Source organism: Ipomoea nil, unplaced genomic scaffold (genome assembly GCF_001879475.1).
Source record: "Ipomoea nil cultivar Tokyo-kokei standard unplaced genomic scaffold, Asagao_1.1 scaffold0761, whole genome shotgun sequence".
NCBI lineage: Eukaryota > Viridiplantae > Streptophyta > Magnoliopsida > Solanales > Convolvulaceae > Ipomoea > Ipomoea nil.
In genome coordinates, this window is record NW_017617189.1 from 2,520,348 (window position 1) to 2,543,173 (window position 22,826).

General features: G+C 30.5%; 2 protein-coding genes across 4 annotated transcripts; both read right to left on the bottom strand.

Annotated features, from left to right (window-relative positions):
- Positions 1-519: 519 nt before the first annotated feature.
- On the bottom strand, positions 520-4,323 carry LOC109176819 (DNA replication complex GINS protein PSF2-like). Of its 2 annotated transcripts, none has more exons than XM_019326219.1 (8): positions 4,113-4,323; positions 3,945-4,019; positions 3,726-3,840; positions 2,417-2,513; positions 2,310-2,340; positions 2,125-2,220; positions 1,361-1,510; positions 520-793 (listed from the first exon to the last, which is right to left on the bottom strand). In XM_019326219.1, exons 1-8 carry the CDS (start codon positions 4,158-4,160, stop codon positions 773-775), a joined length of 633 nt encoding a protein of 210 aa, XP_019181764.1. In that variant the 5' UTR covers positions 4,161-4,323; the 3' UTR covers positions 520-772. The 2 variants fall into 2 exon arrangements, with proteins under 2 accessions (XP_019181764.1, XP_019181765.1); XM_019326220.1 differs by having other exon boundaries at positions 4,102-4,323.
- Positions 4,324-14,309: 9,986 nt separating this feature from the next.
- On the bottom strand, positions 14,310-17,191 carry LOC109176860. 2 transcript variants are annotated; one of them, XM_019326257.1, is made up of 5 exons: positions 16,949-17,191; positions 15,408-15,991; positions 15,018-15,106; positions 14,635-14,734; positions 14,310-14,538 (listed from the first exon to the last, which is right to left on the bottom strand). In XM_019326257.1, the coding sequence occupies exons 2-5, from the start codon at positions 15,942-15,944 to the stop codon at positions 14,404-14,406; spliced, it is 861 nt and encodes a 286-aa protein (XP_019181802.1). In that variant the 5' UTR covers positions 15,945-15,991; positions 16,949-17,191; the 3' UTR covers positions 14,310-14,403. The 2 variants fall into 2 exon arrangements, with proteins under 2 accessions (XP_019181802.1, XP_019181803.1); XM_019326258.1 differs by having other exon boundaries at positions 15,408-15,997.
- Positions 17,192-22,826: the final 5,635 nt, after the last annotated feature.

Genomic DNA, 22,826 nt, shown 5'->3' on the forward strand with positions numbered 1-22,826 from the left:
TACTAATTAGCACAAGAGTACTAATTAACACTAATTGAGTATTAATTAACACAAGAGGACTACTAATTAGCACAAGAGTACTAATTAACACAAGAGGAGTACTAATTAACACCAATTGAGTATTAATTAGCACAAGATGAGTAATAATTAGCAAAAGAGGAGTACTAATTAACACTAATTGAGTATAAATTGGCACAAAAAGAGTAATAATTTACACAAGAGTAATAATTTGTACAAGAGTACTAATTTAATCGTTGACTATAATGATTTTTATCCAATTTAGTCCTTAATTCTAATAGCCAACAGAAACAGAGGACTCAATTAGGTAAATTTATCGAAATTCATGACCTAATTAAGCACAAAAAATCATTTAGAACTAAATCAAGAAATACCACTACTCTATCACAAAATTAGGACTCATACAATTTCCCAAAATTAGGACTCATACAATTTCCCAAAAAGAAAAAAGTACGTCTTCGTCTATTGCTGTTAAAAAATGAAGGTGTCATTGCGAGAACCTAAAAAATATAAAGCTATCTGCAATATAAGTTAAATAGAATTAATCTAAGTGTCATAATGTCGCATCAGTTTCATAGTATTAAATTTCTTCACTACCAGAATCTAAAACATAATACAAAAGTAGGAAAATAAATGGATGCTGCAAACAAACTCACATGAATACATGATAGCATTACTTTTCTTGCTGGCTTTTATCAACAGTGCAGAAGAGGTTGGCAAGAACATGATGATTTGGATATCACGTTGGAATGCATCATCTAGGTTTAGTAACCCTCTGGATGTCAGAGAAGAGTGTGTTAAAAGTGGTAAAGAGAAACCTATTATGCCAAGTAGAAAGTGTAGGGATGACAATTTCTCCTGAACCTGACAGGGAGGCCCAATTCCCCTCCCCGATGAGGTTAGGTATAGGAATTTCCCATGTGTTAAGGGGTAAAAAGAAGCCTATTATGCCAAATAGAAAGTATATGGATGACGGGATGGCAATATAACTTGAACTTGACAGAGAGGCCCAATTCCCCTCCCCGATGAAGTTAGGTATAGGAATTCCCCATGTGTTAAAAGTGATAAAAAGAAGCCTATTATACCAAATAGAAAGGGTAGAAATGACGGAATAGCAATTTCACCAGAACCTGATAGGGAGGCCCAATTTCCATCCCTGATGAGGTTAGGTATAGGAATTCCCCATCCTCAAAATTTCGTTGTATGAACAAAGATGGGATGGAAACGAATTCCCCCGGGAGAGCAGGGAATATGTCCCCACTCCGCCCTGACTTGTTGCCATTCCTAATAAGAGAAGACAGCTAAAGAACAAGAAACCATACAACACACTAGAAGTACTTACAGTTGGTGCATTGATTGGCCGGCGCTGTCTGCTGGGCACACCATTTGATTCCGATATCAACTCTGGACTGCTTAGCTTATAGAATGTCTGCAATGCTGTTGTAACAAATGGGCGCACTACATTTGCTTCCATTGCCGATAGATTTTTAAGCTGCAAAGGTAGTTGATTCAGTGTGATAGTGAGAAAGGCTAATAGACAAATACAGCAACTATAACAAACAAAACTCTTTGCATCTTTGCATTGCAAAATATTGTCCCAACACGAAAAATAAAACCCTTTTTCCTTTAACACCTTGAATATCCGTTGTAGTAAAAGCTAGCAACTTACTCAAAACAAATCATATTGTGCAAGATATGATTTCAAAATAATAACACAAAGTGAACTGCTATCAGGAGCATTTCTAGCCAAAAGATCCATTCCTAGGCAATAATACGTTCTTATCATCTTCACTTCATCCAACGTTATTTTAGAAATGCAGCACATGTGTAACTTATTGGAGTGTAAAAGAACAAAAGTAAACTAAGATTTATGAATTCCCTAACACTATACCACCAAGACTAAATTCATCAATCTAACAAGAGCTGCACTCATGGTTGCACCATTATTGCATCCTTACAGAAAATGCATAACAATAATAATTCCGCATTTGAATCATAGTAAGGGTATAATATGATCCAAAGAATAGTTTGCCACTCTTAACTGTAAGTTCAAAGAATTTCATTTAATAGCATAACAAGCAAAGATCTTTGGGAGTAAAAGCATACCCTCAATGCAGAAGTGCGCTCCTTGGATATAATCTCCAACCCAGTCCCAATCTTGTGGAATCTTACATCCTTGATATCCTCAATTAGAGACCTCACCTATCAAAAACATCTACTTAAAATTCTTGAAAAAGTGAATATGTAAAAAATCAAAGTAAGTTCAGGTTGAGACTAAAGAGTGGACTAACCATATAGATATCTGGTATGTCCTCGCGGGCACTACATCACCATATATTGACATTAGCAACAGAAGATCAACTAAGAAGAATGAAAATTACTGTAATATGTTTCTTACTGATCAAATAGAATCCTCGAGATTTCAACATAATGAAATGGTAATGACTGGAACCCTTCAGAATCCCTTTCTGCTTCCAAGACCTGAGTTAACTTCTCTAAGTAATGGCATAAAAATTAGTACTCCATATCAAATAAGCAAAACCATCAACAATAATCCATAAAAAATTACAAACAAGAAAGTAATGGAACTATAAAAATGTGTATATAAAGTTATAAACTATATACATAACACAGAATTCTCTGAATATCATCCAAAGCAATCAATGGTTGATTTTAGATACTAACCAATCACACCCCGAATAACAATCATATAATTCAATGAGAAGAAACCTTAATTATTGAACTCTCTAGCTTATAAATCATTATAACAATGACCAAATTATATAGAGTTAATACCCAAAATCGTCCTCGACTATAGTGGTTTTTCTCAATTTCGTCCTAAACGACTTTAGTGACCTAATATCGTCCCAGACTTTTGTGTTTCGCTCAATTTAGTCCTCAATTTGTTATTCCGTCAAATTGGTGTTAAATAAAGGGACAATTCAGTAATGTTAATATTGATCTCTCTTTACTTTCAACTTGTAAAGTACGAAATTCCTCTTTCTTGTACGAATTACACCCAGAATTACTCTAGGACCTGCAAATCAAATTTTATATTCGCAGTTTTAGGAGTAATTCTGGGAGTAATTCGTAAAAGAAAAAAAGGATTTCGCAGTTCACATGTCTATGAGTAAAGAGATGTCAATATTAAAATTACTGAATTGTCTATTTATTTAACATCAAATGGACAGAATAACAAATGAGGGGCTAAATTGAGCAAAAACACAAAAGTCTGGGACTAAATTGAGCGAAACACAAAAGTCTGGGATGATATTAGGTCACCAAAGTCGTTTAGGACGAAATTGAGAAAAACCACTATAGTCGAGGACGATTTTGGGTATTAACTCAAATTATATACATAACACAAAATTCTCTGAACATCATCCCAAACAATCAATGCCTGATTTTAGATACTAACCAATCACACCTCAAATAAAAATCATATAATTCCATGAGAAGAAACCTTAATTATTGAACTCTCTAGCTTATAAACCATTATAACAATGACCAAATTATATACATAACACAAAATTCTCTGAACATCATCCAAAACAATCAATGGCTGATTTTAGATACTAACCAATCACACCTCAAATAAAAATCATATAATTCCATGAGAAGAAGCCTTAATTATTGAACTCTCTAGCTTCTAAATCATTACAATAATGACCGAATTTGAGTTTGATTGAGAGTAGTCATTCACTCACCAACTGACATCCATTCAGGAGGTCTGATAGTGCATTTCCCTCTCTTCTTCAGGGCCACTGCCAGCCACAGAGGAACCTGTATGGCTATTTGGGGGCGAAAAGGGCCAAAATCTCCCTGTCAATTACAAAAATTGAAATTACAAGTTTTGAGATATGGATATGAATAATTGAAGAATAAACAAACTAAAACGATGTGAAATTGAAAGAGGAAATGAATACGCAGATCAAATTTAGGGGTTCCATTCTCATGTTGGGCACAATTTCGACCATCTCATCCTCCGCGAGAAACTCCAACTGCAGGATTTAACATGAAACTAATGCAATAACTTTCGGAAATTAATCAAATTTCAAGAACAAAACAAAATTTGATTCGCATATTTACTGAACCTCAGCAGCTGAAATGGCAGATGCCTGTGGATCGGACGGGCTGGCCATTTTTTTTATTTAAAGTGACGATACAAAGTTTTACTCTTTTGAGTGCGTTTGAAGAGAACGGACTGCTGCAGTGCTGCGCAAATGGTGTGAGCGACTAGACGAGCCCTAGCTTTCGCCTTCTTTTTTTGGCGGGAAAACTGAGATGGGTTAGCAAACCGTCGGTTTTTTGTACTCAAAAAATTAATTGTAATTATAAAAAATAATTATATTAATATATGTACAATTAATTCCTTAATTATCATAATAATTATTAGTAATTATACTAATATTGTACAATTATATTTTTATACCTTAAATATAAAAATATATGTAAGATTACTATAAAATTATCATAGTAATTAACTAATTACACGAAAAAATAAGAATGATAATTTATTTTGTTCTCGTAGTATTATATATTAAGTATAACATATATATATATATATATATATATATATATATATATATATATATTTATTTATTTATTTATTTATTTATTTATTTATTTATTTATTTATAATCACCAAGTTATTTATAATTAAAAAAATTAACGACTCATGTTTAATTGTAATTATATTATTAGTATGTTTTTTTTTTGAAAGTATATTATTAGTATGTTAATTATTAATTTAATTATCATAATAATTATTAGTCAATTATACTAATACTAGTTTTACATGCGCGCATTGCACGAATAAGTTAATGCCTAATGTTTATAATTAAATAAATATTTGAAAGTATATCAATGCAAGATTATACATGAGAAGTTCATACATAAGTAATTTAATGTCGAATTTGTTTATTTAAATATGTAACTCATAGTATATTAATACAATGTAATATAAGAGTTTCATTATAATTGTTACTAAACCTTTTTTAAATAGTAACCAAGTTTTTTTGTTACAAAGAGTTCTAATATATTTAATGAATGCACATATATACAATATCAATAAATGAATCAACAGTACCAATTCTTTAGGTGTTTTGCTCAGTGTTCATTTAGTTCAACCATTATTGTTGAATAAATTATTATGGATAAAAAAAATTCCTAATTTAAGGAATTTTGATGTAGTAAAAATTTAAATTTTTAATTAATAATGTAACCCAAAGATATTGGACGATTGGTAAATATGATGTAACCCAAAAATCAAAATGCAAAAGAAAGTGTTTAGTTATTCAACAGTTTGAAGCAATAATTTGTCCCAAATCACTGAAAATACAAACATTACAATTTACAATATTTTCGCTTGCCGTTTTTTAGAATGATTTCTCCAAAACACCTCTATATTTACAAAAAATAAAAATAATAAATAATAAATAATAAAAAATTACTGTAGAGCTATTTCGACTCCTTGAATAACAAGAGTCAATTGCGCTAGCTCACTGTTTGCCCATCAACGGATGGACAAGCTTAATTTTTAAAAATTGGAGCCTTAAGGCTCCTTTCATAGGAGCCTCAAAGGCTCCCATGCCACTTTTCCCACCAATGTGGGAAAAGTAACAAAACTAAGGGGAGCCGAACTTTCGGCTCCCCATATATATAAATATATATATTAGTATTTTACTCGTGTGATGCACGGTATAGAAAATTTAAGTATAAATGTTATGATCTCATATCAATCGTTATTTTGACTATGAAAAGTTAGATTAGTAATAATAAATAAAACTAATCAAAATTACAAATAAAATTACAAATTATTAAAAACAATTATTAAAATACTAATCAAAATTACAAATTATTAAAAAATTAGTACATATCTTAAAATCAAAGTCTTTATTCATCTTGCAAAAAATTGGTCCAAAACCAAAAAAAGCGTTATGATGTGCAACTGTGTGCACCATGCATGGTGCACATGGTTGCAAAAACGACGTCGTTTTGACGTACTCCTTTTAAAAAAAAAATCAGTTTCGATTGCCATTAACGGTGTTATGTTGTGCATAATTTGAACTATATAGTTTATTCATTTCGATATATAGTTCATTCATTATGGATATATATTTCATTCATTCTGGATATATAGTCACTACTACAGAAATGATATACTACGTCGCTTAATAGACGTCGATTTTTTAAATAACCGCCTTCTATTATATTTTGTTATACTACGACACATAATAGACGTCGGTTTTCTAAATAACCGCCTTCTATTATATACTACGGCACATAATAGACGGCGGTCTTCAAATAACCGCCTTCTATTATATACTACGACACTTAATAGACGGCGGTCTTTAAATAACCGCCGTCTATTATATACGGCGTCACTTAATAGACGGCGGTTGTTAAATAATCGCCTTCTAATATATATTTACATCACTTAATAGACGGCGGTTTTAAATAACCGCCTTCTAATATATATTTACGCCACTTAATAGACGGCGGTTTTAAATAACCGCCGTCTAATATATATTTACGTCAATTAATAGACGGCGGTTCTTAAATAACCACCGTCTAATATATATTTACGCCACTTAATAGACGGCGGTTGTAAATAACCGCCTTCTAATATATATTTACGTCACTTAATAGATGGCGGTTTTAAATAACCGCCTTCTAATATATATTTAAGCCACTTAATAGACGGCGATTTTAAATAACCGCCATCTAATATATATTTACGTCAATCAATAGACGGCGGTTCTTAAATAACCGCCGTCTAATTTATATTTACGTCACTTAATAGACGGCGGTTGTAAATAACCGCCTTTTAATATATATTTACGTCACTTAATAGACGGCGGTTTTAAATAACCTCCTTCTAATATATATTTACGTCACTTAATAGACGGCGGTTCTTAAATAACCGCCTTCTAATATATATTTACGTCACTTAATAGACGGCGGTCGCCGTGTAAAGGTGTGATACTCCATATTTTTTTGGGCATTGTACGAGGACCGTTTGTGCATACGACTAATTTTATTAAATTTTCCTAAATCAATATTATTCATTAAGCTTAATAGTTTCTTAATCCAAGAAAACCTAGTATTTTCTAATTATATACATGTGCACGTATATTATGTTCCTACATAGCATAATTAACCATCTCCTTTGTGGTTTGAATGGTATTCGGTATGGACCTTTAAAAAGGAAGGCCCGGGATCGATTCCCACCCCAAGCGTGGGTCGAAATATGTTGATAAAAATGATCCTGGGCCCTGCATTGCACCCAGCCCCCCCCGAACCATAGGCCTTGAGCCCCCCCCCTAAACCCTGAGCATAGCTTGGATTGTTGGCTACAAAGGGGAAGTGTGACGCCGAGTGTACCCGGAACAAGATTACAGGGTCTACGGGACCCACCTTGGGCGAAACGGGGTGAACCCACATCATTGAGATGAACCAAGCGACCCCAGGATCCAACCAATCGTAACGAGCCTCTGCGGAGGACCAGTGGCACATGCCCCGGACCTTGGGCGAAACGAGGTGAACCCACATCATTGAGATGAACCAAGCGACCCCAGGAGCCAACCAATCGTAACGAGCCTCTGCGAAGGCGTCTCATGTAGTAACAAAAAATATAATATATAATGTAACCTTATTTTCTTTTAAGGTGAAAAATATATGTATAGACGGCGGTTCCTCAAGACAACCACCGTCTATACATATGTATAGACGGTATAGACGGTGGTTCTTACATTGAACCGCCGTCTATTCATATGTATAGACGACGGTTCAATATAAGAACCGTCGTCTATACATATGAATAGACGGCGGTTCTTATATTGAACCGCTGTCTATACATATGAATAGACGGCGGTTCATCAAGAAAAGCGCCGTCTATACATATAATTGTTGAGATTACACGACATACATCGTGAGATTAGACGGCGGTTAGCAACCGCCGTGTTTTAGAAGTATACATGGCGGTTCAAATAACCGCCGTAGAAAGTTTTTATTTACAAAGGCGGTCACTTACACGGCACTTCAAGAACCGCCGTGTACTTATAAAAATAACCGCCGTGGTAAGTGTTTTTTGTAGTAGTGAGTTCATTCATTCTGGATATATAGTTCATTCATTCTGGAGGATATATAGTTCATTCATTCTGGATATATAGTTCATTCATTCTAGATATATAGTTCATTCATTCTGGATATATAATTCATTAATTCTTGATATATAGTTCAAATCATGCACAACATAACGCCGTTAATGGCAATCGAAATTGATTTTTTTTTTAAAGTCGGACGCGCGTTTTTAATCAAAACGACGTCTTTTTTACAACTGTGTACACCATGCATGGTGCACATGATTGCACGGCATAATTTGCGCAAAAAAAAAAAACAAAAAACAAAAACAAAAACAAAAAAAAAAAAAACAAAACAAAACCCAAATAACAAACCATATACCCATTACTATTGTACAGCTTCTCAAATCTCCAAATCCCTAACCCTAATCCATTATTATTGCGCAACTTCTCACTCAAATACGCTTGCCGATAATCTCTCTACGTTTTCTTCTTTCTGCGGCATTCCACGCTCCTTTGGCTATCTGTTACTTGAGTGTGAACTACTAACCCAAAAGATATCTATATATATCACTAAACATGCTTAAATACTGAAAAATCCAACAATCAGAGGGAATAATTTAATAAATTATAACTTAAAACTAAAAAATTTTGAAGTTGTATAAATATAAAACTAAGAAATTTTAAATATTTATAACCATAAAACTAAAAAAATTGATGGAATAATTACATGAATTATAACTTATATAAATATAAAATTTGCTATAGGGTAATTTCCCATTTAATATATTTTTCCAGATTTATTAATACAGTTGAATTGTTTTTTCATATACAAAATTATATTCGAATATATTAGTTTCAAAATATTTGATTAACCCGGTATTGCTATATATATATATATATATATATATATATATATATATATATATATATATATATATATATATATATAATAAATTTCAAATGCTGCGGGGTCTTCCCGTGCGGCGGTGCGGCGGAATTCCAAAATACACCAACAGTGTTAACAATATGCACTAACAGTGTTAGAAAAACACACCACAATGAAATGCAATAAAACATCACAGAATACACAACAGACTCAAAAAAATACACCATATAACTCACCACCCCCAATGGTGTATTTATGAACAGTGTATGGTGTTTACTTACACGTAGTGATGTGTGTTTGGTGATGCAGGGCTCTGTTTACTCTGTTTTTTGTGGTGTATTTTCCTAACGTTGATGGTGCATATTTGTTGAACTATTGGTGTTGCCGCACCGTAAGACACTGCCGCACCTGAACTCGCCTATATATATATATATATATATATATATATATATATATATATATATATACTAGTTTTTTACGCGAATTGCGCGATTGGGATAATGTCCAATGCTTTTTTTTTAAATAAGTACTTTAAAGTATATTAAGACAGGATTATATTGAAATTGTTCATGCATAGATAATTGAAGGTTGAATTTGCGTATTTAAATAGGTAATTCTTCTCCCAAAGGTTGAGTCCCCAACCCCAAGGGCCCCCCACACTCCGACTCGACAGAGCATTGTGGGAAGTTGTAAATCACGGTGACTCAATGGTTCAGCAAACATGGCCAAATGCTGATACGCACAAGGAATCTGCCCACTTTGGACATAATTCCCGCACTGCCGCCGCCGAGGTTCAAACCTTCGTCTCTTCTCCCAAATACTACCCACTAAGCCCGTGCGGGTTAAATAGGTAATTCTAAGTTTACAAATGCAAGATAATATAGTCAAGATTGATTATAATTGTCAATAAAATAATGTATAGGTATGGTTGAAACCAAATACGGGACATAAGGGAGAACAAATAAAAATTAGGACATAAAATATTAAATATATACTAATATTGTTTGAGGAGATTCCGACATTAGGATTTGTGGTTAAGTTCTATTAAGACTTTAATATTAGAATTAGATTAATGGTGTAGTTATAATTCTATATTAGACTTTAATATTAGAATTAGACTAACGGTGAATTAATGGAAAAGTTAAATGGATAATCATATAATTAAGGATAAATTAGAAAATCTTAAAAGAAAAAATTAAAACCTTAACAATATGAACCATTCATTTGATTTAATAATTTGGCGGTCATTTTTTCTACCCAATGTTAATAATTAAATAAATTCGCTGGTCAAATCCGCTAGTATAATCCGCTAACGCTAACCGCTAACTGCTGATTGTCAAACAAGGACATTGCGAGGTAGTTCTCACTTCAATTTGTTGTGTGATTTGGATACTCTCGTTGTCACAAAATCTCTCAAGTAGTTAATATGGTTGGCTTTATTAATTATATTTTTTAAATTTTTTCATGGTATTAATAAAATACTTGGTAAATAAATATATAGCATTATTTTGTATTATACCTTTGATATTTAATTAGAAAAATAGTGCACAAAAAAAAATAATAGATAATGTAGTGAATATAATCAATGATTGATAATTTGAATGTAAAAATTTTTACATTTGAGAAAAATAAAGACAATATAACTAATGAAAATATTTCTTTTAATTAATTTATTCATAATTAATAATTTTTTTTTCACGGAATAAAGACATTGTAAGGATAATGTAGCGAATATAATCAATTAATAAATTTGAATATAAAGAATTTTTATATTGAAGAAAAATAACGACAATATAACTAATAAAATTATTTCTCTTATTTAATTGATTGATAATGAATAATTTTTTTTTTGAATAAAGGTATTGTGGACACATAATTCTAAATTAAAGAAATGCATATGTATTATTTTTTGTTGTAACTACTAAATTATTATTTATATAATTTAATAAGAGTAAAATAGAGTACTAATTATGCCAACTTTGATTGGGATGAGGTTCGAACCTAAGACCTTTTTTTATTGAAATCAATGAGTAAGTTAACGATGAAACTAACGGCAATTCTTAAAATTTTAACGGAATTAGTAACGGTGTGTGGGTATTTTAGGAAATTTTAGTGTAAAATTTAAATCTGATCAATCTTTTAATTAATCTGAGCCATTCATTTGATTAAAATCTGTGACCGCCATTTTTTCTACCCATTATAGGCCTAACTCTCTTGGGCTCTTATTAGTATATATATATAGTAGATAGTAGATATATATATATATACACACACACACACACACACACACACACACACACACACACACACATAAAATAAGGGCACAGTAATTTTTTAAACATACTAACATTTAATTGTTTGTATTTCACTTTTGATATTTTTATTCACATTAACAATGTTTTGAAATCTGACATTATTCACATATGTGAAGCAGGCTCAAAATCATTAAAAAAAAAAAAACAAATACTCCAGATTATTTAATGGTACATTTGGCTTCTTTCTCTTGCCCATGGTGGTTTATTTCTTCAACATTTTCATTTTTCTTCACATACAACTGCAGAACTCACAACTCACAGACTATATATGAAATTGGATTTACATATTTTTTTATGGTGCATCAACGCACCTTAATCTTCAACCAACTGTCTTCTTCCCCCTCGTGAATGCGGTCGCGGTCCCAACATGCCATATGCAGCTCCATGACAGCTCCAACATTTTTCTCCACAAGACTTATTTATAGGGTTCATGTTTATCGCGCTATGTATGTGTATATTTAATTTAATGTTAGTATTGAGGATTGCAAAAGTTTTCGTTCACTTTGCATTCACATTTGCATTTATGATTTGTAATAGTGATTTAAGTATACGAAGTGGTAGAATATCCTCTTAAATGGTTAATTAAACAAAAATTGTGATATGTATATAACCTTTCAAATACTAAAATATTTAAAAACAAAAAAAAATTACAAATTCAATAAACAATGGACAACGAAGAGTTACATAAAGTAATTAATAAAAATATTTATTTACTCTAAATGTTATAACAAAAATTCTGATATGTATATAATAACCTTTCAAATACCAAAATATTTTCTTAAAAAATTACAAATCCAATAAACATTGGACAACGAAGACTTACATAAAGTAATTAATCAAAATTTTTATTTAATCTAAATGTTATATATATATATATATATATATATATATATATATATATATATATATATATATATATATATATATATATATAGCGGAAGCTTCAGGATCATTCGAATATCTCTTGCCATAGTTGTTGTTATTGCCATGGGATGGTAAACCTGCAGGATAAACGTTAGTGTTTTGTCTACCACTTCTCTCCCGAATACCTGATAGTGCGTGTATTCTGAACACGAGAGCTGTGGGAGGACTATTTTGTTTAGAAGCCTACATGCCTTCAACGTAGGCAGATATTCAGTTAAAGCTTAACTGAATATCCTTAGTTGCCTAACAGATTAAGTCACCAATTGACTTAATCTTCTACTTGCACCACAACCACCCAATAATATAATATATTATAATATATTGTATTAAGGGAAAATACTTGCAACTATTCATTTACATTGCATGCACTAGACCTGGAAAAACTATCCAATTGCTTAGGCTGTACAATATGTTGGGCGGAGTAGATAACCAACTATTATTCTTGAAGTTGTAGCTAATTATGATTTGTGGATTTGGCATGCATATTTTGGTATGCTGGGGTCGAATAATGACATTAATGTATTGGAGGCATCTCATTTGTTTGCAAATCTTGCAAAAGGTATAGCACATCCTTGTCATTATGTTATTCGAGAACAAGAGTAGAACGCATGATATTATTTAGCCGATGGTATATATCCAAAATGGTCCATATTGGTACAACCCATTCATGAACCTCGAGGGCAAAAAAAGAAGTTATTTGCGATGATGCAAGAATCGTGTAGAAAAGCCGTAGAACGTGCATTTGGAGTTCTCCAATCACGATTTGCAATAGGCAAGGGACCGACGCGTTTTTGGGATAAATCGATATAATGTCATCATGCATTATAATGCACAATATGATCATTGAGGTTGAACCTAATGAACAAGCAGATATACAAGGTTGGAGGAAAACATCGACTCTTGAAGTTGATATAGCTAGAGATGAGAATATTATATTTCAAGAATTTCTTGCTCGGCATAGACAAAGTAAAGATAAAAGGCTCATTATGCACTCCTAATGTATTGATTGAGCATTTGTGGGATCGATATAGTAATTCCGATAATTAAATGTACTAGATGTTTTATGTTATATTATTATGGAATAAATTAAATTTTTAAAAATATTGTTAAATTTGATTTTTAAAAATATTGTTAAATTCAATTTTTTTTAAAATAATTAATGTTATAAAAATTATTATTTACATCACAAGTTATATTTTATATTAAAAGAATTAAGTTCGAACTAAATTATATTAAACTAATTAAATTCGAACTAATAATTGAAAACTCAAATTATTTTAGTGTAGAAATTTGGAGTTTTGGTGTAAATGGGTTAGAGATGAATAAAATTTGGTGTGAGATTATGTTCACAATATTCTTTCTATATGACATTTGGTAGAAAAATTTGGTGTTTTGGTTTAAGTGAGTTTGAGTTGCTAAGGGTTAGATGATTGTACTCTTCCTTATGGGGGCTTTCTCGAATACACAAACACACAAAATGCACTCTTCCTACTATATACTTAGACCCTGCCTTATGGGGGCTTTCTCGAATACACAAACACACAAAATGCACTCTTCCTACTATATACTTAGACCCTGTTTAGTAACAAAGTTAGTTTATCAATAAATTTTAGTTTGTTTGACCATTATTAACTATTTGACTTAGTTAAACAACCAATATAAATATTTGGTTAATCAACTTTTTGTAATAACGTATTGCTCCATAATACTAAAATTCAAAAAAGCTACTCAAAAGTAACTTTTTCAATATTTTTGAGAATAAATTATACCCTTAAAGGTCATTTTACATATAATCAGTTATAAGCTAACAACTAATTTAACAAACATCTTTCTACAACCAACTAATGTTATCAACTAGTCAAACCTGCTAACCCAATCCGCTAACAGCTATCAGTTATTTGCCAAAAGCACCCCCTAGGCTAAATAAGCTTATAATTTTAATTTTATATTGTATAGAACACAACATTCAAATATTAATATAATTAATATAATTTTTAAAAAGAGAACAAAAATATAATTATATTTTTAAATTTTAAAATAGAAGATGCAAAAATTAAAGTATTGCATAGTGTTCTTGTTTTGAATATATGAATAAATCAAACTTGGCTCAACTTGTATAGTTATTAGTAGAAAAATTCTCCTTTTTTTTTTTGTGGGTTTTTTTGGAGGAGTTCTATAGCGCAGAAACAGACTCAAGATTATTCAAACAACCACCAAAAATCAGAGTCTGTGAACTACCAGGAATCAAATTCCTAATAGTTTTAATAGCATCAATACTGCCACCTTCATAAACAGGTCCATCAATAACCTGCAGAATCAGAGACAAGAAATGAACTATAAAATCATAAAATGAATCAAAAGTCCTTTAAAAACAATATACAAATGAAGGAAATGAATACATTACCAGCAAAGAAACCCCAGATAAGTCGATGGCATTAAGTGAGATGAGCTCTGTAAGCCTCTCAGGGGTGGAGATGATAAACTCTGGTTCACACTTCCTCATGCTGTCATAATCAAAATCAAACAGCGAGTTGAATGCAGGGTAAGCAGAAATTCAGGTCGATATGATCGTATTTGTTCTAAGCAAGTCAAACTAAACAAGTATTCTTTGAAATGTGTGTGTGTATGAATATATTAAAGTTAATCAGAAGCCTCGCTTCTCGTTATGTAAAAACGGGCATCACCATATTGAGCAAACTAACAAACCCGAGTCTCCAAGTGCATCAAATAACAAAGATTGCTTAATTACACACGGGAAAAGGATAAGATATGGGAAATTTTACTCACCCGTCAATTTGATGGTCTATGGAAGTGCCTGAATGTAGACTGATTGTATGAATTCCACACGCTTTCAAAGGCCTGAAGACTTGGCGTACCTAAGCATATACATATATAATGCATACTCATCAGCGGAATCCTAAAAATTATACAGTACTGCTTTGAATGCTAATAGTTTCTTTCCCCAACCCTCCAAAACTAGAGGTTCTAGGGAGGCTGCATTTTGTTTCATATTTTCAATGAGTGATTCTGTTTCCATAGCAAGAAGACGGTCATATTGGAAATGTGCTCCTTCAAGTGTCACATTGATCTTATGATCTCTAAGTTTTATGCTAAATTTTACAAAACAAGGTTACATGAATATTGAAATTCGAAGTAATAAAAAGAAATCAAGTGAACCTTAATGGCCTCGTGTTGAGAGGGAACCAGGTACAAAAGGAAGGGGTTTGCGGTTGAAAATCCTTCTTCCTCCCGTCTAGTTATAGTATCTGAAGCAGTTGATGCAATCCAAGCAATTTGCTCAACCGTAGAATGGGCATGACTCGTATCCAAAATATTTTTTCCATTTGAATAATGCTTCCAAAACTCAAATCCCCACGGTAGGGCAAAGAACGGTGTGCCCCTGTCATTAATCATGGCTTCATCGTGCTCCAGATCACTCTGAATCATATTCAAGCACATAAGCAGGAATTTTGATGGACAACCTTGGTAATTTTCATAAGCATCGTCCAATAAACTATTTCCAGCTGACAAGAGCGCTGCATTTTCTAGTTTAATAGCATTTCGAGATGCCATTTGCTCATTCTTGAAATTCACAAGAATGGCATTCTGTTCTCGACGAGTAAGATCAGCAGGTCCATTATTTAGGCCAAGATTTCTCGCGTGAATAAGCAACTTGTCTTTCTTGGACCTCATAGATCTTTTCTTTCTGTTCATGGGATCAGATTCCCCTTGTCTGTCATTGAGCCATTTATACAGTTAACCTGTAACTTAAACAGAAACTCCACAGAATTAGCTACTAAGGTTATTACTAATTGGGACAAAACAAAAATAACAGAAGTAGATTCATAAATACAACCAGATACCATGAACAGCATAACACAAAACTTTAACATACAGTTCAATGTAGATATACTGTCATATGATATATGATCACAACATTTACCTGTATATCAATGATAAAGATAACCTAGACACTTAATATATACATAATGCTGCTAGCAATAGTCATCACAACTTGTTGGGCAGGGCAAGTCCACTAGCTAGGGGATTGTTGGGCAGAGACCTAACTAAAAGCAAGATTAAAGCATGTGCTCCATCTCATGGTTATATGTGCAACACGCCCCTCAGTGTGGGGATTCAAACCCATGACTCTGATACCAAATTAAAGTATGTCGTTCATCTCAACTAAAAACCTAAACCTGTACTTAAATTGCACATTAATAGTTATATGCTCAACATTCTAACACCTTACTCTCAAAAAACGGTATAAGAAAATAAAGTTGCTTATTTTCTATAGCTTTTGGCGTAGTGATATTCCAACACAACTCAAAAAATGATTAAAAAAGAAGTTATATCTTCTTCAAGGGACAGATAAAATAACACAAACATTAACTATAGGGCAATCAAACTCTTACTATTCAGCAATGTACTCACTACTACTTCTTGACAACAATATTATCTCAATTCCCAATAGGAATGAATAAACAAAACCCAGATTTCCTTTCCCCAAAAATTTCTCAACTTTCACCTCAGTGTATCAAATTAACCAACCAAAAACTCTCCTTTCTTCCCCATCAACTTCTTCTTTTCCCAATCAAGAGAACAAAAACACAACCTCAAATTCTCAACTTTTTTTCAAAGAAAATCAAAAAGAAGAAATACGCAACCACCCAATGGAGCAAAACTCGGAACGCATTACTTATTGTGGAAAGATTTACCTGACAGACGCGACGTTTGGCGTCGATGATGGAGGCGATCCGAATATCCGATTCTTCGGAACCCTTGAAGAACCGCTTTGTTGTTCTTTCTCGTCGTTCTTCTTGCCCAAGTTGGAGAGCTTTCAGAGATGGAGAAGGCGGTTTATTTATGGAGTTCGGTTTGTAGGCTGTGGCGCTAACATTGAAGAAACAGTACGGAAACCAAAGAAGAGTATCAATCGGAGTGGGTAGGTTTGTTATTGTGGTTAAAACGAAGGGTGTAATTGTAATTTCCCAAATTTGAATTTTATTGGGCTATGTATAATAACCCCAAAACTGTAACCCATAAGTTAGTCTAATGACAAAGTTTGGCAAATTAGTGTTTGGACCACGGTCAAAAACAATGTAATTTTGATGTTTAAATAGAATAATGAACATTTTATGGTAAGATAATGTATTTTATGAGTTAGAAACTTAGAATAATGTATTTATGTGTTAGAATAATGAAATTTTAAAGATAAGATAATATATTTTATGTTTTAGAATAATGTATTTTATGAGTTAGAATAATGTACTTTATGTATTTTTGAACCGTAGTTCATGCAACTGTGTAGACCATGGTCCACGCAATAATGATTTGCAAAGTTTAGGGTGGATCATGATCTATATAGCAACGTGGACCATAATTTAGAAATCATTCTAATTACATTTCAATTTTATTTGAAAATATTACTTTATTTTTCAATTTCATTTTTCACATACACTAGTTTCGTTATAACAATACCAAAGTATCATTTTAATTCACTACATACAGTTTCATTTGACAATGTACATTATTGCATGAGCTCTATTTTTTAATTTCATTTTCCACTTACACTAATTTAATTATAATTATACTGAAGTATTATTTTAATTATACTTTAAGTTAATTTGACAATATATGTTATTGTATGACTCTAGATTTTAGTTTCATTTTCTACATACAGTAGTTTCATTATAACAACACTAAAATATCATTTTAATTCTACTACAATTTAATTTGATGACTATGATCTACACAATGTTGTGTTGACTATGGTCAATTGTATAACAATTGTAGTCTAATTTGGCTTGAATTATTTATTTTGTTAATTTATGGATCGCATTTTGTTTTGAAAAAGTTAAAGCAAAATATGTTCCATAAAATTTAAAAAAAAAAATCGAACTTTTTATATTTGAATTTTTTTTTTCAAATTTAATTTACATAGAATTCTTGATTTTTTTAAAAACTAAATTAAATGTTAGAAGCATATTAAATGTTAGAAGCATCCTTTATAGTATAGTATATTTGTATATACTTGAATAAACGTTAATGTTTTGTAGTACTTAAATAAATGTTCATTTTCTTGCCATTTATTGAGTAGTTAAATAAATGTTGATTTTCTTGCCATTTATTGACTATAGGTATCTAGCCGTACTTTAAATATTTGAAAGTAAAGTCAAAGGAAAATAAATATTTATTCGAATCAATTAAAAAAATGTCTAGTTTGACAAAAAATGTCTTTCTTATATTTTTAGTGACATTTTCTAGATTCTTTTTCATCCCTTTATTCTATTTCATATGTCTTTAAGCTAGTTTCTAAAACATTATTACCACCCTCATCCAATATATATATATATATATATATATATATATATATATATATACACACTAAATTTACACGCGCATTGCCAATGTTTATAATTAAATAAATATTTAAAAATATATCAATGCAAGATTATATATGAAAAGTTCATACATAAGTAATTTAACGTCGAATTTGTTTATTTAAATATGTAACTCATAATATATGAATACAATGTAATATAGGAGATTTATTGTAAATTTATAATTGTTACTAAACTTTTTTTTAAATAGTAACACAAGTAATTTTGTAGCAAAGAATTTTAATATATTTAATGAATGCACATATATACAAGATCAATGAATGAATCAACGGTACCCGTCCTTTAGGTGTTTTGCTCAATGTTCATTTAGTTCAACCATTATTGTTGAATAAATTATTATGGATAATGAAATTCCTAATTTAAGTAATTTTGATGTAGTAAAAAATTAAAATCTTTAATTATAATGTAACCATATTGGACGATTGGTAAATATATTGTAACCCAAAGATCAAAATGCTAAAGAAAGTGTTTGGTTATTCAACAGTTTGAAACAACAATTTGTTCCAAACCACTGAAAATACAAACATTGCAATTTACAATATTTTTACATAGCGTTTGTGAGAATGATTTCCCTAAAACACCTCTATATTTAAAAAAAAAAAAAAAAAGTTTTACAACCATTTCGACTCCTTGAAGAACAAGAGCCAGTTTCGTTGGCTCACTACTTGCCCATCAACGGATAGGCAAGCTTAATTTTTAAAGGAATAAGGTCCAAATTGGCCACTAAACGTAACCTGAAAATGCAATTAGGCCACTGAACGAAAAAAAAAAAAGTACAATTAGGCCACTGAACACTCCAAATGTATGCAATTTCACCTGATAGCAGGTTACCTGCTTACATGGCTGCTGAGTTGACATTTTTAATAATTTTTAAAGAACTTTTAATAATAAATTTTAAAATTTGAAATTTAAAAAAAAAAGAAAAAAAAAAAAAAAAAAAAAAACGACGGGGTGGCCAGCTTTCCCCCTCTTCCTTCGTCTCCGACAGAGACAAAGGAAGAGGGGGGGGGGGGGGAGAGAGAAGGGGTTTTTTTTTTTAAACTTTTTTTTTTAAAAATTTATTATTAAAATTTATTTAAAAATGTTAACTCAGCTGCCACATAAGTAGGTAACCTGCTAAAATTGATGGTAACCTACTATAAGGTGAAATTGCATACATTTGTGTTCAAGTAGCCTAATTGCATGTTTTTGGAGTGTTTAGTGGCCTAATTGCACTTTTTTTTTTTTTTTTCGTTCAGTAGCCTAATTGCATTTTCAGGTTATGTTCAATGGCCAATTTGATCCTTATTCCATTTTTAAATTGGACCCTTGAGGCTCCTTTATAGGAGCCTCAAGGCTCCCGTGCCACTTTTCCCACCGATGTGGGAAAAGTGACAAAACTAAGGGGAGCCGAACGTTCGGCTCCCCATATGTTTTGTTTTATTTTTTAATTTTATTTCTTTTATTAAATTATTAGTATTTTTTTTATTTTTTAAAACAATAATTATTATTATTATTATTATTATTATTATTATTATTATTATTATTATTATTATTATTATTATTATTATTATTATTATTATTATTATTATTATTATTATTATTATTATTATTATTATTATTATTATTATTATTATTATTATTATTATTATTATTATGTATACTCTTAGGTCATTTTACATGTTAATCTAAACAGCTAATTTTTTCAAATATCTTTTTACCCATCGTTATATAATTCGCTAGTCAAATCCGCTAATATAATCCACTAACGCTAATCGTTAACTGCTGATTGTCAAACAAGGACATTGCGAGGTAGTTAATATGATTGGCTTATTAATTATAATTTTTTTAAAAATTTTTTTACATGGTATTAATAAAATACTTGGTAAATAAATACATAACATTATTTTGTATTCTAATTTTGATATTTAATTAAAAATAGTGCACAAAAAAGATAATAGACAATATAGTGAATATAATCAATTGATGAATTTGGATGTAAAGAATTTTTACATTTGAGAAAAATAAAGACAATATAACTAATGAAATTATCTCTCTTAATTAATTTATTGATAATGATTTTTTTTTTTAATAAAGACATTGTAGGGAAAATTTAACGAATATAATCAATTGATGAATTTGAATGTAAAGAATTTTTATATTGGAGAAAATAAAGATAATATAAATAATGAAATTATTTCTCTTAATTAATGTATTGATAATGAATAATTTTCTTTAATAAAGACATTGTAGGGACAATGTAGCGAATATAATCAATTGATGAATTTGAATGTAAATAATTTTTATATTGGAGAAAAATAAAGACAATATAACTAATGAAATTATTTCACTTAATTAATTTATTGATAATGAATAATTTTTTTAATAAAAACATTGTAGGGACGATCTAGCGAATATAATCAATTAATGAATTTGAATGTAAATAATTGTTATATTGGAGAAAAATAAAGACAATATAACTAATGAAATTATTTCTCTTATTTAATTCATTGATAATGAATTTTTTTTTTTGAATAAAGGCATTAAATTAAAGAAATGCATATGTATTATCTTTTGTTGTAGCTACTAAATTATTATTAATTTAACTAGTATTTTCACACATGCGATGCACAGAATAAATTTGTTATAATATTTTAAGAATATTTGGATCGATATACAATTATATAAATTATAACATCGAATGTTATAAAATACAATTGAAGAAATTGACTTGTATCGATTGTATTTTCTGATGTCATCATTGCTTAAATTCAAGCAAATAATTGCCCAATTAATAGTCATTGTGTAGATGTACGCATACAGTGCTGAAACTTTAGACATTTTATATATCAGTGTTTATGATTTGCATTAAGTGGCAAATTTGCTAGTTGTCTAGCAACCCAGTTATATAAATCATTTGCTATCCTAATTTATTTGTATGGAAGATATATTTCTGTGTAGATATATACCGATTTTGTCATATTCGCATAAAAAGAAAACATAATATCATTGGTTGGAATTACACATTATTGAAAACCTCTTTGTAGACAACATTGGTAGTAGCAACAGAATCTTGTCCACCCTCGTCTAGAGCTAACACCTAACATCATTACCAGTATTATTATAAATTATTATAAATTTTATTTTATTATTACATAATAATAATAATAATAATAATAATAATAATAATAATAATAATAATATTATTATTATTATTATTATTATTATTATTATTATTATGAATGTCCTTATATGTCTTTTTACATTTAAATGATAATAGTAAAAAGCTAATTTTACCAAACATTTCGACCGGAGACAAAATGCCAAAAAAATCGTTTGGTTCTTTAGCAGTTTGGAGCAACAATTTCAACCTTGTTAGAAAATCATGTTATTAATTATTTCAATTCAGCTTTTCAACCTTCACAGCACTTAATAGATCCACCATCATTTCCATTGTATTGCTTGTTAGGCTCCAATGTTTCAATAAGACTTTCAGGCACCTGTCTATCCAGAAAGTCCTGAAAGGAAAACAATGTTAGTGACAAATAAGTAACCTCATCAAACAAATCATCATCTTCTTTGTACGCACCACTCAAAACTTTGATTGCATTCATTCTGTTTCTAGGAGAAATTTCATGTCCAACAATATCGATTGAAGTTGAAACCACACATAATTTGGTGTAAATATAGGAGTCAGACTTTATTTTGTTAAAAGTTTACAGCTATACGCAAATATAATGATTGTTCAGCAGTTTAGAGCAACGATTTGATCCAAACTGTTGAAAACTAAAATGCTACATAGTATTTCAATTTGGCATTTTAGAAAAAGAATAACATTTTTCCAAAATGCCCCTGCATTATATTTTTTTTTTTTTAAAAAAAAAACTTATAACTGAAGCCATTAAAGACTCCTTAAATGAAGATTGAAACAATTATTATTTTGTTTCATTTTTAACCTAGTATAGCAAAAAAAAAAAAACTCTTTACCCCAAGTAAAATAAAAATAGTGAAAATTCGTAAATTCTCTTTTCTAATTCATAATATTCCACCTATTTCATAATTATATTCTCAATTAAACAAATTATTTTCTAATTTGAATTTAGTTTGTGTTTACATAATTTTTTTATGTTTTATTTTTCTTCTTTTGCAAGTATATATACTGTGATGCAAATGCATGCAGGAGAGCACCAGTATTACAATCACTTGGAATTGA